At 48.0% G+C, this 18,910-nt stretch overlaps 1 protein-coding gene across 7 annotated transcripts in view; it reads left to right on the forward strand.

The window, feature by feature from the left end:
• DYSF (dysferlin) overlaps positions 1-18,910 on the forward strand; it is a 201,252-nt gene that overhangs the window by 34,796 nt on the left and 147,546 nt on the right. For all 7 annotated transcript variants that reach the window (XM_081206891.1, XM_081206893.1, XM_081206895.1 and 4 more), the window contains exons 4-16: positions 972-1,077; positions 4,187-4,301; positions 4,838-5,025; positions 6,871-6,999; positions 8,557-8,619; positions 10,329-10,379; positions 11,860-11,890; positions 12,246-12,361; positions 13,670-13,796; positions 14,835-14,938; positions 15,665-15,733; positions 16,822-16,865; positions 18,669-18,751. In XM_081206891.1, the coding sequence (XP_081063017.1) occupies positions 972-1,077; positions 4,187-4,301; positions 4,838-5,025; positions 6,871-6,999; positions 8,557-8,619; positions 10,329-10,379; positions 11,860-11,890; positions 12,246-12,361; positions 13,670-13,796; positions 14,835-14,938; positions 15,665-15,733; positions 16,822-16,865; positions 18,669-18,751 (1,226 nt within the window). The remainder of the gene's footprint in view (positions 1-971; positions 1,078-4,186; positions 4,302-4,837; positions 5,026-6,870; positions 7,000-8,556; positions 8,620-10,328; positions 10,380-11,859; positions 11,891-12,245; positions 12,362-13,669; positions 13,797-14,834; positions 14,939-15,664; positions 15,734-16,821; positions 16,866-18,668; positions 18,752-18,910) is intronic.

Here is an 18,910-nt window from a genome sequence, read left to right on the forward strand (position 1 = left end):
GTCCATCATCCTTTGCGTTGTGTGTTCATTATGATTCATAATGATAGCTCTGTGGGTTCGAGCCCCACGTTGGGTAAAAAATTCCTGCACTGCAGGGAGTTGGACTAGAATGACTCTTGTGGTCCCTTCCAACTCTACACTTCTATAAAGGAGCATTGGAACAGTTAAACACTGTTCTGCTTTCCAGATTGATTGTTTTGGCATGGACATATGTCTTCATTTGCAGTCTCCTTCCTTGGAGGCTTTTAGGCAGAGGCTGGATGGCCGTCTGTCATGGAGGCTTTAGCTGAGATTCCTGTCAGAAAGTAATTCCTGATTGTCAGGTGTGCGTGCAGGAGCCAGGCCTTGTGACCAGTAGGATTTTGCAGGACTGGGGCCTTCCTAAGTTTGTTCTGAAGAGGCAAAGGGCCGCACAGGTGAGGCTGATTGGTAACTCACAGCACCTGGTGGCAAGAGCTGGGAAGGGATATAAGGTCAGCATTTCCCTTCAGCTCTTTGCCATAGCAACATGTTCCCTGCCTTGCTGCGTTTGGCTTCTTGCTTCCTGATCCTTGAACCTCGGCTTCTTGACTCCCTGCTTCCTGACCCTCGGACCCTTGGCTTCCTGAATCCTGGCTTCTGGACCCCCGTTCCTGCTCCCACCCCACCATTTTGCCCCCCTCCCCCGGTCCTGATGACCCCTGCCGGGACTTCGATCACCTGTGAACCATTACACTGATGTTTAGTTGGAATCTCCTATCTTGTAACTTGAAGCCATGGGTTCAGGTCCTGCTCTCCAGAGCAGGAGAAAACAAGCTTGTTTCCTCTTCCATGGAGATGTCCAGCATTTAAAATGCTAGTTTTAAACTTTTCTTCGTCTTCTAAAGAGAGCTTTAATTGTGTCCAATATCCCAAGCTCTGCTCTGAACCCTCTGAGAACTTTTGTCCTTCCCTGTTCACAGTTTCTCCTCTTCTTCTGTTTTCTCTCAAAGGTTCCTGGGCGAAGCCCATGTGCCCCTGCGGGACGTCCTGGCATCTCCCAACCTGGCAGCCAGCTTCAACGCTCCCTTGCTGGACGCCAAGGGGCAGAGCACTGGGGTAAGTCCATTTCTTGGTGGTGCATCTCACTGATTTGCAGCCGGAGGAAAGGGAAGTCCACTGACCAGATGATGGTGCTGTGCACACTCTCAGTCAAGTCCTATCAACCCTTGGCCACAACAGTGATGGCTGGAAACATCTCACCTGAAAGTCCGGGGAGCCTCTGTGAATGCGTAGATAGATAAACTTTATTCGCATTAGCCAACGGCCATAGCAACATAAAACAAGCAATATATGCAATTAAAAATAAAACAATGGGTAAAAAGGGCAATCAAGATTATTGTTCAGATAGTGGCCCTTAATCTCATTGCACCTTTGATAAACCTAGCAACCATTGCTGTTGTCTGATCATTTTGATCTGATAAAAGAAAGACCAATATGGCCACAGATGGGCAGCCTGGGATGGTAAGTAAGAGTGGGGTGATGATCTCATTCCTCAGATCTTTATAAAGGACAGGAGAATATGAGCCACTGTTTCTAGATTGCCATCTCCACAGGGACAGAGTCGTTTCTCAGCTGGAATCTTTTGGTATCTGCCCTCAAGTACGGCAGAGGGCATCACATCCAATCTGGCCAGTGTGAAGGCACGTCTGTATTTTGGGATGGTTAATTTATACAAATATGGTGCCAGGGAATCAAACTGAGAAGGGGGGGGAGGCATACCAAGGTTGTTCTATTGCTCTAAGTCCTTCAGACGCTGTCCAATTAGCCTTTTTGCTTTAATAAAGCCCATCGTGAGAAGCTGATGTGGGTGGAGTCCACAGGAGAGGAGTTTTTGGTGCACGCAGTTTTAGACCATGCACTTTTATGGGGGTCTTGTGTCACTAAGGGCAGTAGACCGGGTAGATCGGTGACTGCGTAGACATTAGTGAGATAGGACTGAGTAAAAGCAGTGGCATAGCATGGCTTGCCGGGGGCCAGGGCTGCCTGGAAGGGTGGGTGGGAGAGAGGGAAATGGACGGAGTATGCATGTGCATTGAACTGCCTAACGGTGCCTGTGTCACTCAGGAGATCTCAGCCACAAAAATAAGAAAAGAGCTGTTCCATTGTCTGGTGAGGTTGTTTCCTGCTTCACATGGAAAAGCAGAATTTGACACCTGGGTGCCCCGCACCCCTTGCACCCCCCCCCCGGTAAAGACGGCCCTGGGTTTTTGCTCGGATCCTGCGTCAGGGCTCCCCAGATCTCCTGTATGAAAAGAGCTTTGGAAATCAGGCTCCCGGACCTTAGAGCTTCACGGTTTGAGCCTCATGCTTCTCAGGGTCTTCAGTGAAGGAGCAAAATCTCTGGTCAAGTGGCCAGAATCACGTTCCTTGGAAGCATCGCTGAGAGATTATTCCAGTCAAGCTTTTCTTCGGAAACCTTCAGGGTCAAAGAAGGCGACTCTGTCTCATTTCTTTGCTGGGAATTCTGCTGCTGAATTGTTTGCACAGCTAGGAAATTATCCATCACCGGTGGGAGGCAGCCTGCAAACAATACTGCGCCCAAGTCGCAGGATTTGGGAATCTGCCTGCTGATACAATCTTGAATTTCTGGGCCTTGATATGAGTGGTTGAGGGTTGCCCCTTAGTGGCCGGCTGCTGAATCACATCTGATGGTAAAAATAAAAGAGGCATACCAAGATCTGCACTTGGGTTGTGTCTTAGAATGCTTCCAGCTGGCTAGATTTTATATTTCCCACCCAAAGTGAACAGCACTGTTGCTTCTCTTTTGGTTGCAACATGAGATCAGTTTTGCACCAGGGAGAAGCTACTTTGAAGGCCAAACTCAGCAAGGCATTACTTGCATGAAGGCAATTAAAGTGACTGGCCTGGTTTGCATATAACACCAAGCTGGGACTTACTAAACTAAGGTTTACTGGTTTGCAAATAACACTGTGGTTTGCTTAATCACTGGAATCCTGCCCCACAGCTGAACAATTCACTCAAAACCATGGTTTGTGTTAACCATGGCTTGGTGTTACCTGTGAACCCAGAACACTTCCTTGTCCGTAGGTTCATAGAATCATAGAATCATAGAGTTGGAAGAGACCGCAAGGGCCATCGAGTCCAACCCCCTGCCAAGCAGGAAACCCCATCAGAGCACTCCTGACATATGGTTGTCAAGCCTCTGCTTAAAGACCTCCAAAGTAGGAGACTCCACCACACTCCTTGGCAGCAAATTCCACTGTCGAACAGCTCTTACTGTCAGGAAGTTCTTCCTAATGTTTAGGTGGAATCTTCTTTCTTGTAGTTTGGATCCATTGCTCCGTGTCCGCTTCTCTGGAGCAGCAGAAAACAACCTTTCTCCCTCCTCTATGTGGCATCCTTTTATATATTTGAACATGGCTATCATATCACCCCTTAACCTCCTCTTCTCCAGGCTAAACATGCCCAGCTCCCTTAGCCGTTCCTCATAGGGCATCGTTTCCAGGCCTTTGACCATTTTGGTTGCCCTCCTCTGGACACGTTCCAGTTTGTCAGTGTCCTTCTTGAATTGTGGTGCCCAGAACTGGACACAGTACTCCAGGTGAGGTCTGACCAGAGCAGAATACAGTGGCACTATTACTTTCCTTGATCTAGATGCTATACTTCTATTGATGCAGCCCAGAATTGCATTGGCTTTTTTAGCTGCCACGTCACACTGTTGGCTCATGTCAAGTTTATGGTCAACCAAGACTCCTAGATCCTTTTCACATGTACTGCTCTCAAGCCAGGTGTCCCCCATCTTGTATTTGTGCCTCTCATTTTTTTTGCCCAAGTGCAATACTTTACATTTCTCCCTGTTAAAATTCATCTTGTTTGTTTTGGCCCAGTTCTCTAATCTGTCAAGGTCGTTTTGAAGTGTGATCCTGTCCTCTGGGGTGTTAGCCACCCCTCCCAGTTTGGTGTCCCCTGAGCTCCAGTTGCTCAACAAGCGACAGAGCAAAGAGCAGCTGGAAAGCAACCCAAACTTTGCAGAAGGAAGCAATGGTTTGTCTTAGTGTTGTGTGTGAACCAGGACATTGCTTTGCAGACCACAATTGCCCTCCTGCAAACCTGAGCCTCACCAGGATTTGGAGGGAGCATCCAGGTGTGCTGTGCCAAGGCTCAGAGCACCCCACTTCCATCAGGCATCTTCTTTCCTCCTCAGGCGTGTCTCATCCTGCAAGCCTCCTACGTCCCGCCTCCTGGGGCTGCTCCTTTGTTTCCGCCTCCTGCCCCCCCAGAGCCAAATCCAACCCCCGTTGAGCTGGACATGGTGACAGGTCAGTACGAGACAGTTTCCCTCGCGTCCTACTCTGGCTTCTATTTATATATTAGATTGGTCAGCTATTCTGAATTACCGTATTTTTCGCTCTATAAGATGCACTTTCCCCCTCCTAAAATGTAAGGGGAAATGTGTGTGCATCTTATGGAGCGAATGCAGGCGGGAAGCTCTGCTCAGTGCTCCCTTTAAAGAGCCGCGTGGAGCATGTGTGCGGCTTTTGGGGGCTTTTCCCTGAGGAGGGAGAAGGGCTGCCCCTCTCCCTCCTCGGGGAAAAGCCCCCAAGAGCCACACACACACTCCGTACGCTATTTAAAGGGAGTGTAGCTGTCCATAAGCCAGTACAGCCAGCGGGATCGCAGCACTGTTTTCCTCTTCCAAAAACTAGGTACGTCTTATGGTCAGGTGCGTCTTATAGAGCAAAAAATACTGTATGCTTTTTGCAGGGTGGTGGGAATGAGGCTGTGGTACCGAGGGGACGCCCAAAGGTTTGGGAAGTGCTGCTTTCAGAACAACCCTGTTTCCTGTTCCCTCCAGATACAGCCGGCGAAGAAGAGTCTGAAGACCCCCTTGGGACGGGCGATGAAGCTGATCCTTCCACCGGACCCTCTGCACCAGATCAAGTCTCCTTGCCCAAGAAACCCCCATCGCACGTGGTCCACGGGACCAAGAGGAGGAGAAGCGCCTCCAAAAAGCTCCTGTCCAACAAGCCGCAAGACTTCCAGGTGATCAAGCGCCCTCTCCCCTGGTCGCTCCCCCCTGCACCCGAACTTGCAGGCTCTGCCGTCCCTCCTCTTGGCCTGACTTCTGGCCCTGAGGCAGAAGGATGTGGTGCAAGATGAGCCCAGATCAAAGGACATCCTTCTTTGCACAGGGCGTTAGTTGAACTTACAGAATATGTCTGCAAAGGAGGCAGAGCTGGCTGCCAGCTTGGAAAGGAGATTGGAAAAGTTCGGGGAGTAGCTGAGGCTTTCATTGGCTGCTAACCACAAAGGCTCCCTCCCTTGTCAGAAGCTGTAAATGTCCCTGGGTGCCAGAGGTTGGGAATTGCAGGGGAGCTGCCCTTGAAGCTGACTCAGAAACTCCAGCGGGCGCAGAATGCCACGGCGAGGCTGCTTACGGGGTCCTCATTGCAGGATCACATTCACCCGGTGCTATACCAGCTGCACTGGCTCCCGGTGGAGTACAGGCTCAGGTTTAAGGTGCTGGTTTTAACCTTTAAAGCCCTATACGGCCTAGGACCCTCGTACCTACGGGACCACCTCTCCTGGGATGTCCCACGGAGGACCTTACGGTCTCCAAACAAAAACATCTTGGAGGTCCCGGGCCACAGGGAGGTTAGGCTGGCCTCAACCAGAGCCAGGGACTTTTCGGATGTGGCCCCGATCTGGTGGAACGCTCTGTCACTAGAGACTAGGGCCCTGTAGGACTTGACATCTTTCCGCATGGCCTGCAAGACAGAGCTGTTCCACCAGGCCTTTGGCCAAGGCACAGTCTGACCCCCTCCTTTGGCAATCCTCACAGAACTCTAGCTCAATGGTTGCCATTAATATGATTTTGAATTGATTTTAGAATGCTGTGTTATTTTTATTGGGTGTTAGTTGCTCTGAGCCTGGCTTTGGCTGGGGAGGGAGGGATATAAATAAATTATTATTATTATTATTATTATTATTATTATTATTATTATTATATTTATTTATTTATTCTGCTTGAATCCCGCTTGCGGGTTTCCAGTGGGAACGGGTTCAACAACTCTAGGGTGCCCAAGGCACCTTGGCTCCCTCCACATTTGGGCCCCTTCGGTCTTGAGGTGGTCCTGCATGCATTGCACCGGTGCGACATGGTGTGTGTGACGTGTTCAGTGCACGATGTCACGTGTTCAGTGCACGCGGGCCCCCTGAATCTTGGGGGCAACCTGGCATCTCCGAATGGAAATCTGACTAGAGAACAGGATGCTGAACTAGACAACAACAACAACAACAACAACAACAACAACAACAACAACAACAACATTTATACCCTGCCCTCCCTGGCTGGAGCCAGGCTCAGAGCAGCTAACACCAATAAAATTTCAGTAAAAACATAAGAAAAAAGAAAAAGAAAAAAACCCAAGTTAAAATGCAGGTTAAAATGCAATTTAAAATGCAGCCTCATTTTAAAGTAGCCCATAGATCAAAACCATAAGGGGAGGGAAACAGAAGGGTCAGACTGAGTCCAAACCAAAGGCCAGGCGGAACAGCTCTGTCTTACAGGCCCTGCAGAAAGGTGTCAAGTCCCACAGGGCCCTAGTCTCTTGTAACAGAGCTTTCCACCAGGTTGGGGCCAGTACTGAAAAGGCCCTGGCCCTAGCTGAGACCAATCTAACCACTGTGCGACTTGGGACCTCGAAAATGTTGTCATTTGTGGACCTTAAGGTCCTCCGTGGGGCATACCAGGAGATGGTATGGGCCTCCTTTGGCCTGATCCAGCTGTCCCTGGGCTCTTCCAATGTTCTCCTTTTGGGAAACCGACTCAGCCTCAGGAGTCCCTGACGATGTCTATGGCAACCTCCTTCTTCTGCAACTTTCCAGATCCGGGTGCGAGTCATTGAAGGCCGGCAGCTTCCTGGAGTCAACATCAAGTCTGTGGTGAAGGTCACAGCTGCTGGGCAGACCAAGAGGACCAGGATCCGCAAAGGGAACTGTCCTGTCTTTGATGAGGTGAGGAGGTTGCGCTCAGGTGCCACTTTTGGGGTTCCTTGGGGGCCATCTGGGTGGCCATTGTGAGAACAGGAGGCCGGACCAGGTGGCTCCCATTTGTCCACATAACAATGTTCTTCTGCTGCTCTTTTGAGGAGGCCAAAGAGGAAAAGGAGAGGCTCACTCAGTATTTCTGGGTGGGAGCCAGTGGAATATAGGTAAAGGGGCCCCTGACCATTAGGTCCATTCGTGGCCGACTCTGGGGTTGCGGCGCTCATCTCGCTTTACTGGCCGAGGGAGCCGGCGTACAGCTTCCGGGTCATGTGGCCAGCATGACTAAGCCGCTTCTGGTGAACCAGAGCAGCGCACGGAAACACCGTTTACCTTCCCGCCAGAGTGGTACCTATTTATCTACTTGCACTTTGATGTGCTTTCGAACTGCTAGGTGGGCAGGAGCAGGGACCGAGCAACGGGAGCTCACCCCATCGCGGGGATTCGAACCGCTGACCTTCTGATCAGCAATTCCTAGGCTCTGTGGTTTAACCCACAGCGCCACCCGTGTCCCTGTTTCATGGAATCACAGAACCATTGAGCAGGAAGATGTTGGGATGCGTCTAGGGAATGGGGGCAACTTGCAGGCCCCCAGCTGGCTCCAGCTTACTGGCCGGCAGCCAAGCGAACTCCATTCTCCCTTGGAACAGCATCAATCAGCGACTCATAGCTTCAGAAGCCTTTAGAAACTTGAGCACGCTCTATCAGCAGAGTGAATAACTCTTCACAATGGAAGTGGTGGACAGAGACATGTGTAAGCATTATTTACAGCATTTTATTCATCATAGTTCAGCACAAAGAAAACATGTCTACTCTCTTTCGTGTCCGAGCAAAAAGCAGCAAGCACAAAGCAAAAGCAATACCCAAACGGAAGTTCCCAGCAAGCTGTCCAGGAATGTAAACAGACATGTAACATACAACAGCTCCACACATCTGTTTAGGTGATCATAATCCTAACAGAAGGGACCCCAAGGGCCTTCAACACACTTCAGCGCAGGAATCACAGCTAAAGAACCCCTGACCTCTGCTTAAAATCCTCCAGCAAAGGAGAGTCCACCACCTTCGGAGGGAGTCCATTCTACCACCAAACAGCTCCGACTGCCAGAAAGTTCTTCCTGAGGTTGAAATGGATTCTCCTTTCTTGTAACTTGAAGTTCTGGGTTCGAGTCTCACCCCCCCAGAGCAGGAGAATGCAAGCTTGCTGCATCCTCCATTACTTTTTGAAATACGGCAACCCTCGTTAACTCCATCTTTGAACTGTTTGATTACTGAATGGAATGTTCTTGGGACGCCCTATAGCTCAGCTTTGAGCATCTTTCAGAAGTGGCACGTGACCTTTAGATTTTGAGAGGAGCAGGACAGAAGAAGATAAAATTGATTTTTGGGGGGGTTGAGGAGCTGTCTTTTGGTGGTCCTTCCAGGCAGGCTTCACTGTCGTCCATTGTGGTCTTGTGTGCAATGTCTTATGCGTGCATGGGTGCACCTATGGGTGATGGGTGCACCCATGTTTCTTTCTGTTCCCCACAGACTTTTTTCTTCAATGTCTTTGAATCCCCGATGGAGCTGTTCGATGAGCCCATATTCCTCACGGTAAGTGGGGGTCAGGGAGTGTCCACTTTGGGGACTGTTTCTAGGGATGGGGAGAAATAAGATTCGGTTCACATTAATAAATAATACTACACTTGGTCTTAGCCAAAAGGCCAAGAAGTGATAATAAATAACAAATGACAAATAATAAATAATAAAGATAATAATTTAAAGGCAAACCAAGCTACACCACACTTTCCAAAGCAGCCCTTTGAGGTTTGCATTTCTCTGAAGTTGGCAATGAAATTCTCTAGCCAAATAAGATGCAGAGACATGACCAGGACAAACTGTGCACATAGATGCACATCTTGGTGAAAACTACATACAAGAATGCATTATATTAGGGGAAATTGCTCTGTAAATAAACCCCTGGATGTTGAAGGCAAAATGGCACACAAGACTGTGAACACGAGGAGAAATTTGTAGTAAAATGTCAAAGAGTTTTTATGAGGACTTAAAAAAAAAAGCAAATTGATGTGGGAAACTGAGTTTAAAAAGGGGGGAAGGAGAAACTGAAATGGACCTACTGTATTCGCCCATTTCTAACACATCTTTTTGGTCGTGTCACAAGTTCATTTGAGGTGATTTCGTTCAGGAGGAGTTTATTTTTATAAATATATTTACATACCACTATAGGTAAAGGTAAAGGTACCCCTGCCCGAACGGGCCAGTCTTGACAGACTCTGGGGTTTGTGCGCCCATCTCACATCTATTGGCCGGGGGCCAGCGCTGTCCGGAGACACTTCCGGGTCACGTGGCCAGCGTGACAAAGCTGCATCTGGCGAGCCAGCGCAGCACACGGAACGCCGTTTACCTTCCCGCTAGTAAGCGGTACCTATTTATCTACTTGCACCCGGGGGTGCTTTCGAACTGCTAGGTTGGCAGGCGCTGGGACCGAGCAGCGGGAGCGCACCCCGCCGCGGGGATTCGAACCGCCGACCTTTCGATCGGCAAGCCCTAGGCGCTGAGGCTTTAGCCCACAGCGCCACCCGCGTCCCCAACATACCACTATACTGTATCCTAAATTCAAAATTCAAAAATCAAAGCAGTTTACAGTATGCCTGATTACTCAGTATTGCTCGTGGAGAAAAACCTCTTGGATGGATCTCCTGTTAGATACCACCAACTATGTTGTCTAAAGACTATTTGAGGATCCACTGAATATTCACCATTAAAATCTGCAGAGCTGAAATTTTGCGGGATGGCTTCATTCTGATTGATGCAGCTGCTGAGCATGAGCACTACGTGTTGGGTTCTGTAGTCTTGCAATATTCTTCACTTAACGGATGGTTGAGTCGCTGCCTTGTCTTCATTTCCTGAGCTCCTGATTTCTAGGTTCAGGCTTTGAATCAGCGAGAGGGATCCCCTGGGCTTAGGACTGTGCCTTGCATGTTGGGATTTGTAGTCCCTTTGTGTCCTGAGACGCCCTTGGATTCGCCATGCTGAGCTTGCTGTCACAGTCCAGAAAGAGGCACCACTTTGCAGCCGCTTTGCCTGGTGCCAGATTGCAGGCCATGCCTGCAGCCGACCAAAGTGCCTCTGGGAAGAGCAGAGGAAGCAGGTGGTGGCCTCTGGTCGGCCAGGAGGCTCCATTTATGGCCCAGAGAAGCTTGCAGATCCATGTCCCCTGCAAGATGCAAACTAACAGAAGGTTCTTCCTGCGTATCGAGCTCTTTGGAGCTTCTCTGACATTCCTCCTTCCTCCTCTCTAGGTCGTTGACTCTCGCTCTCTCCGGACGGATTCTGTCCTTGGAGAATTCCGGGTAAGGGCCACCTTCCATTTCACTTCTATGGGTTTAGGAAACCGTCCTTCTTTGCATTCCTCCTATACGATGCCTGGCTGAGGACACAAATGCATGCAAGACCTTTGGGCTTGGTCTCCTTCTGTGGCCCTTATCTGCATGCTTGGCTCCTGGCCTCTTCCTTGGGGTAGCTTTTCCTTGTGAGAGCCAGTGTGGTGTAGTGGTTAAGAGCCGTGGACTCGTAATCTGGTGAACCGGGTTTGCGTCTCTGCTCCTCCACATGCAGCTGCTGGGTGACCTTGGGCCAGTCACACTTCTCTGAAGTCTCTCAGCCCCACTCACCTCACAGAGTGTTTGTTGTGGGGGAGGAAGGGAAAGGAGAATGTTAGCCGCTTTGAGACTCCTTAAAGAGAGTGAAAAGCGGGATATCAAATCCAAACTCTTCTTCTTCTTCTTCCTCTGGGAAGGGAGACTGGGCCCTCCAACTGCCCCTATTTTCCAGGGACGCCCATGATTTAGAGAAGCCGTCCCAGTTTCTGATTTCATCCCTAAATGTCCCACATTTCCTTAGGGCATACCTAATTTCACTGGAAATTTTTTGGAGGGTATGGAATACGACATCCTTATTTTCATTGAATAAATCTTGGGATGTCCTGCCAGAGTAGTGCATGGTCTAGTTATCTCTCACTTGGACTACTGCAATGTGCTCTACGTGGGGCTACCTTTGAAGGTGACTCGGAAACTACAACTAATCCAGAATGTGGCAGCTAGAGACCACATAACACCAGTCCTGAAAGACCTACACTGGCTCCCAGTACGTTTCCGAGCACAATTCAAAGTGTTGGTGCTGACCTTTAAACCCTAAACGGCCTTGGCGCAGTAGACCTGAAGGAGCGTCTCCACTCCCATCATTCTGCCCGGACACTGAGGTCCAGCTCCGAGGGCCTTCTGGCGGTTCCCTCACTGCGAGAAGCAAAGCTACAGGGAACCAGGCCGAGGGCCTTCTCGGTGGTGGCATCCTCCCACAAGATGTCAAAGAGAAGAACAACTACCAGACTTTTAGAAGACATCTGAAGGCAGCCCTGTTCAGGGAAGTTTTTAATGTGTGACATTTTAATATATTTTTAATCTTTGTTGGAAGCTGCCCAGAGTGGCTGGGGCAACCCAGTCAGATGGGTGGGGTATAAACAGTAAAATTAACACGATGGAACAGGACGTCCCTGTTTTCATGGGAGAAATGTTGGATGATATGGGAGACACACTAGCTGTGCTTAGCCCCCATATGGCCACTTCCTACAGAAACCTGGTGGAAAAGTGAATTGGGGGGGGTCTTTCAACGAGGTGGGGGCCGCACACATTGGCCAGACTGGGGAGCAAGCAAAGGGATTCCTCTCTCCCCGATTCAGGATTTCCAATGGGTTGCAGGGGGTTGGACTAGATGACCCTTTTTTGTCCCTTCCAATTCCCCAACGCTATGATTCTCTGTGCTTGTGTTTTGCAGGTGGATGTTGGGACAATTTATGCCGAATCCAGTGAGTGGAATTTGCTTCTCGATTGCCTCTTGACTTCGTTTTAGCAAGGAATTGGTTTGTTTAGCATAGATAAATGAGTTTAGCGGGGAGGGAATGTGCTCTGCCACTTCCGAGATGTCGAAACTATTTTATCCAGAGAACTGAACGATTTTCTTTATCAAATTAGGGGTGGAAGGAGAAGAAAGTTTGGGAAGGGGGAAACGTAGAGCTGTGTCCCCATAGCTCAATTGGTCCCAAGTTCTTAAAGGTTTTATATATGAACTCGCTGAACTTGGCCCAGAATCAAATCAGCAATGGCGTCTCCTTCTGCTTCCTGGGTGCCAATTCAATATTTGCACTTTGCTTCCTGCTGCAGGACACGCCTTCCTCCGAAAGTGGCTCCTCCTTTCTGATCCGGAGGATTTTTCGGCCGGGGCTAAAGGCTACCTGAAGGTCAGCTTGTACGTCCTGGGCCCTGGCGACGAAGCGCCTGTGAGTATTTCTTTAAATTTAACAAAAAGGGCAGAAGAAAGAGGTTTGGCTGTGACACTTTCTCATCTACAGAAGGGGTGGAAGTTTATTGGGGGGATCTTACATGCTGGGCCCCAAATCCTTTGGGGAGAAACTCCATCATTGCAGGATCCACGCCTTTTCTTTTCTTTTTAATACAGTTTTTTATTTATGTTCATGGTACAGAAGATAAATGTTGAGAAAACAATTATTACAACAGTAAACAACAAGTACAGTCATACCTTGGGTTGAAGTAGCTTCAAGTTAAGTATTTTTGGGGTGTGCTCTGCAGCGACCCAGAAGTAACGGAGTGTGTTACTTCTGGGTTTCACCGCTTGCGCATGCGCAGATGCTCAAAATGACGTCATGCGCATGTGCGGAAGCAGCGAAACGCGACCTGTGCAGACGCGCAGTCACATGTTACGTTTACTTCAGGATGTGAACGGGGCTCCGGAATGGATCCCGTTCGTATCCAGAGGTACCACTGTAACTTGTCCCCACTGATGAAATTGCAGACTTTTATCACGCCGTGTGTTAAAGTTTCATTTGCTTGCTCTAAGATATCCTGCCCCATTTTTCCAGGAGTACTGTGTGGGTTCCTGCTGCAGCCTGAACAATTTATGTATTCAATAAACCGTTGCTATATATTATAAAAGGAATATATAGTATATTGCTGCTCTCACCTGGCATGTTAGTTTCTCAGTCAATGCTATTGACCACACACTGTTGTACCAAGAATCAACATTCAGCCCAGAATCTGCACACTGTCCTTAAGCCCTGTGCTGTTTTGATTGATTTTTATCATCTGCATTCCAAAAATATTGTTTTAATGATTATTCCAGTTTAATGGCCTCTTAATGGCTATCCTGCATGCGTTTTTAGCTTTTTATATTTCATGTACCTGCATTGTTTAAATGTGTTGAAAGCCACCTTGGGCCCCAGCTTGGGAAAAAGGCAACAGATGAACAACCATTAGTCTCGACTAAACTAGACCAGGGTGCATTAAAAATGCTTTATAAAAAATATGTTTTGAAAAACAGATTGGAATTGCCATCATCTTGCCATTGCCATCTAGTGTCCCATTTGTATAATGCATTTAAAACACCCTTGAAACATTTTATTTGCATCGTTTTATAAGAGTCCTAGAACTCATAGAACAGTGCCTGGAATCAAGGTGCACAGGACCCTGAAGTTCAACAGGTGCAGTTTTCCTTGCAAGCTCCAAGGGTGAATTCCTAGTCCTCTCCTTTTATCCTCCCCTCCCCCCCCCCCCCGCCGCTTGTTCTGCAGGTGGAGAGGAAGGAAACGGCCGAAGAGAAGGAGGACATCGAAGGAAACGTCCTCAGGGCGACGGGGGTCTCTCTGAGAGGGGCCCATTTCTCCCTCAAGGTGTACCGAGCGGAGGACCTGCCCCAGAGTGAGTGGGGCTGGGGGCTGGGGGGCTGGGAACGCAGTTGCAGAAAGAGCGCAGGGGGAGGAGCAAAGGGGAGAGTCAGCCACAGAAGGAGGCCTTGGCTGTGCTCCCAAGGGAAACAGTAGGACAACGCTGAGAATATCCCTGGACGAGCAGGAAGCAGGAATTATTGGGCAGTTAGGTGGTGGTTGTTTTTATTTTGATGATGAATTTTGTGCTTTTGTATTCTGATTTTATTCTCTGAACTGCCTTGGATATAGGGCAGTATAGAAATCCAGTAAATGAATAGAATAGAATAGAATAGAATAGAATAGAATAGAATAGAATAGAATAGAATAGAATAGAATAGAATAGAATTATCAAGAGCTCCTGGGCTGGCACTCACCTTTAAAATGCCATTAGAATGCTATTAAAAATATTGTTCCCAAATGTCAAGACAGAAACAGACCCCTTTGCTTTCTCTCTTTTGCTTCCTTTCCACAAAGTCTCCCTTGTTTCTGCACGGGGGTCGCTCTGCAGCACCCCCTGATGTCACATATTATCAAGGCATTATTAATGTTAAAAAAGAACGTCACATGGCTCTCTGGTTATCGAGACCATTCCTGAACTCTTTTTTAGCGTTAAAAAACGTGTGTGTAGATCTGCCCTGTTTGCTTAAAAAGAGCAGGCGATGACATTTTGAGACGGGCGGTTGACTGCTTGCCTAAAAATGAGACGTGCTCAAGCACTGAGAATAATAATTATAATAACAACAACAACAACAAAAAATTTGTATTTGTATTTTATTTTATTTGTACCCTGCCCTCCCAGGCCAGAGCTGGGCTCAGGGCAGCTATCATCATAAAACTAACACAGTATACAAAGAACATAAAAGCAGGCAATCAATTAATAAAAATACATCTTAAAATTAGTTCAGAGCAAATTAAAATCTGGACAGATGGCAGATAAAATAGTTTATTATATTCTGCCCATCTGACTGGGTTAAACTGGCCGCACTGCCTTCCTCCCACTGCTCCTGCCTCAGTTTCTCTTTCTTCCCAGTGGACGATGCCGTCCTGGACAGCGTCAAGCAGATCTTTGGCTTCGACAGCAGCAAGAAGAACTTGGTGGATCCTTTTGTGGAAGTGAACTTTGCCGGGAAAATGGTGAGTTGGCTCTGCTCCCTGAGTGGGGCACACAAAAGACCCCCGGGTCTCTGAAAGCCAAAAGTTGGGTTCTGGGTGTGAACTTGGGCATTACAATGGATCCGTCGGCTATCTGGCCTCTGCTGTGCCCTTAAAGTGGGTCTGAGAAGCGTAGCAGAACACATAATTGCATGGCATTGCCCCTTCTTGCACCCAGACCTCCCCCATAGCACATAAATGGGTCAAAAGCAGCTTTCACAAGCAGGCTTGAGTCGGCTCCCTCCATGCGTGTGTTCAGAGCAGTACCGTATTTTTCCGTGTATAAGACGTCCCCATGTATAAGACAACCCCTTTTTCTTGGAACCCAAAATGAAGAAATCGGGCCCAAACCCCCACCCAAGCTGTGCACGCCACAACCAGAACCCAAACCCGAGTCCAGGCCGCGCTCACCAGAGCCCCAACCCCTGTGCATTCACCACCCGTGTATAAGACGACCCCCCAATTTTTGACTAATTTTTTCTTAGCAAAAAACATTGCCTTACATGGAAAAATACGGAATATAAAAGGGTTTTTTTGTGTGGCCTCCTTACCCAGGGCTCCCTCTCTGAGTCCCCCTCCCCACATTTAACCCTGCTATTCTGCCTGGGGTGGGGTGGGGGTGAGGATCACGATCCGGCGTTGTTTTGGGATGATGCGCAGGGAAGCTGCCTTCTCCCTGACCCCTGAACTCTTGTCTCCCTCCGGCAGTTGTGCAGCAAGATAGTGGAGAGGAATGCCAACCCCCAGTGGAACCAGACCATCACTCTGCCGGCCATGGTGAGTGCCAACAATGTCTAGGCAACACAATGACCATATGCATACGCAATAGACAATATTTATAGAATTCCTTCAAATCATAAAAAGTTCAAAATGAAATCTTTAGTCTCAAAGTCTCTGGAAATCTTTAATTGAAGCTACGTACCAGACTTTGTACAGTGGAAGACAAGCTGTGAAGCTTTGTGTATTCAACAATGATGTCCAACACTGAACAGTGATTCCGGATATTGACTACTGTTTCGTAGAATTCTTCGTCAGCGTGGTGGGAGGATATAGACTGCTTCATAAACTGAAAATAAAATTTACCTGCATGACATATCACTTTACAAAAATTATAAACTATAATACAAACAGCAATGAAGGAGAGTACATACCCCATCTTATTTCAAATGAATGAAAAAAATGAAAATATCAAATGCTGTGGAACAGTGCTCATGTAATAATGTAGTCACTGCTACTAACATTTTTTTTTGAGAAACCTATAAAGCCAACTCGAGGTGATGCTGATAACAAGGAGGCTGAGTTTAACGGTACAGTGCACAGTAACAATACAAATACAAGGACATTGGGATTAAAGGAGCAGTACAAAGAAAATACAAATAATCAAATGAAACAATTAAGGTCTAACTCAGAGTTGAGATCCCCTGGATAAATGGTTTTAAACATGAAAATAAACCGTGTTTCTTGCTGCCGTAACTGTCGCTCATAATCTTTTCTGATGCTAATTGCCTTCTGATTCACCCATAAAACTGTAAATAATAGATCCGTATCTGAATGATTATGAGAAACAAAATGTTCTACCAGAGGTGCCTCCAAATTAGCATTACGAATACGTGATCGGTGTTCACCAATCCAAATCCCCACAGCTCAAGTGGCAGAACCTATATACAATAAATTGCAAGGACATCGAATCAGGTCGACTACGACTTTGGCTTGACAGCCCATTGTTGACGTTCTCTTTGCAACACAGGGGTTTGTTTGGCCATGGGGAGTGAGCCGCCAGAGGGGCCTGCGCTCCGGGCATGATCCTGCGTCCTGCTGAGCTGCTCTCCTTGACCTCCCATCTCCTCTTGTGTTTCCTTCCTTAGTTTCCATCCATGTGTGAGAGGATGAGGATCCGGGTGGTGGACTGGTGAGTCAAGCAGGAGTTGGGCTCTCCTTGGCTCTCACTCTGCTCCTCTAAGGGACAAGGCAGGGAAGGGAGACTTTTCAGTGCCATATGGGAGCAAATGGCAATCCGGAGGAAATCTGAATTATCGTTTTTTTTACTCCGATTGAGTGCTAAAGAGCAGTTTTCCCCAGGAGAAGCAGCAGGACAAGACTCCCTCCCCCCCTCTCTGTGTCACAGAATCATAGAATTGTAGAGTTGGAAGGGACCCCATGTGTCATCTAGTCCACCCCCTGCAAAATGACAAGGGATCTTACTGAAACTGTCCCAGAAACTCCAGCGGGTGCAGAATGCTGCAGTGAGGCTCCTCATGGGGTCCCTGCCATGGGAGCATATTCACCCAGTGCTTTTCCAGCTGCACTGGCTCCCGGTGGAGTATAGGGTCAGGTTCAAGGTGCTGGTCTTGACCTTTAAAGCCTTTTGTGGCTTAGGGCCATTGTATTTATGGGACTGCCTCTCCTGGTCTGCCCCGCAGAGGACCTTAAGGTCCATGAATAACCATAGTTTAGAGGCCAGGGCCTTCTCAGTGATGGCCCTGACCTGGTGGAATGCTTTGCCTCATGAGACCAGGGCCCTGCAGGATTTAACCTCCTTCAGTTGGGCCTGTAAGACAGAACTATTCCACCTGGCCTTTAATTTGAATTCAGCCTGATCTTTTATTTCCCTTCTCTTCCCTCCCCCTCCCCTTTTATGAAGATTACCTGCTCTGAGACCCCACAGCTAATTCTCCACTGGTCTCCTCGCTGGCCCAAGTAGGATCACTTCAGCCAGCTAGCCCTGGAGATTATCTAATCGATTTTTGAATTTTATTGTTATTCATGTTTTTATACTGAATTTTATGTTTTAATTTTGTTGTTAGGCACCCTGAGCCCGGTTTTTGAACTGGGAAGGGTGGGGGTATAAATAAAAAATATTATTTATTATTATTATAGAAGGTGCCCCAGCAAGGAGGAAGCTCTGGGTTTCAGCAGAAGGAACCCCATGGGTTGTGGGAATGTTCAGGGTGGCAGGAGAGGATATATTGTTTATTAATATCCTTCCTAACTTGCGCTCGCAAGTTTCTTTATGTAGCAGAGTTACATTCCCCTTTCTTACACGCACAGCAGATAGCTGGTTACAGGCTCGTGTGAGTCTCTCACTATTATACGATTCAGTCTGTCTCAGATTGAATTGTAAATTCCCTTTAATCCCCCTTAAAAGAATAAAGACGCCATAATCTTATTTAAAGTCAATGAAAGAAGTTTACTCACATCAGTTCAGTTCACAGTTGGATTCCTAAAGGCAGACGTAGTTACAAATATGTACATGTGGATCTACTCCATATGGGGGAATAATCCCAGTGCTTCTGCACGTTGAGAGCCAGCAGAGCAGTCCTAGCTAAAAAGCTGGTCCAACGAAGAAGGAAGTGAAAAAGAGAGAGGTGTGCTGCGTGACTTGTTACCTGGACAGGTAAGGTCACGCCCACCTCTAGTCACATGCAAGGGAAGGATGCTTCAGCCAGGAGGATCTGGAAGTTTCAACTGGCTGAACCAAACATCCCCTTGCATGTCCACTCTAGGAAAACAAGGAATGTTGTATTTGACTGCTCCCAGTGGATTACATCCCACACGGGTAATCTAATCCAACCCCCTGCAAAGGTATGAGGGATCTTCTTTAAGAAGGTGCCCCAGCAAGGAGGAAGCTCCGAGTTTTAGCAGAAGAAAACAAAAACTGTCTACAAAGTCCAAATCTAAGACGCTGAAATAAAAACAGCCCTTCTTGTTCCAGGGACCGGGTCACTCACAACGACATCATTGGCACGATCCATCTCTGCATGTCCAAGATCTCGGCTCCTGGAGGGGAACTGGAAGGTATTCAACTGCTCTCCATATCATCTTACCTCGGAGTTGGGGGGGGGGGCGAAGGCTAAGGAGCTGGCAAGAGGAGGCCTTTCAGCTCCCGGGTCTGAACTGGAGTCTGAACTGGAAGCTCTCCTGGCGGTCAGAGAGCATCACTTCCAAAGTGAAGAG

The sequence above is a fragment of the Podarcis bocagei genome (assembly GCF_964188305.1).
Source record: "Podarcis bocagei genome assembly, chromosome: 9".
Classification (NCBI taxonomy): Eukaryota; Metazoa; Chordata; class Lepidosauria; order Squamata; family Lacertidae; genus Podarcis; species Podarcis bocagei.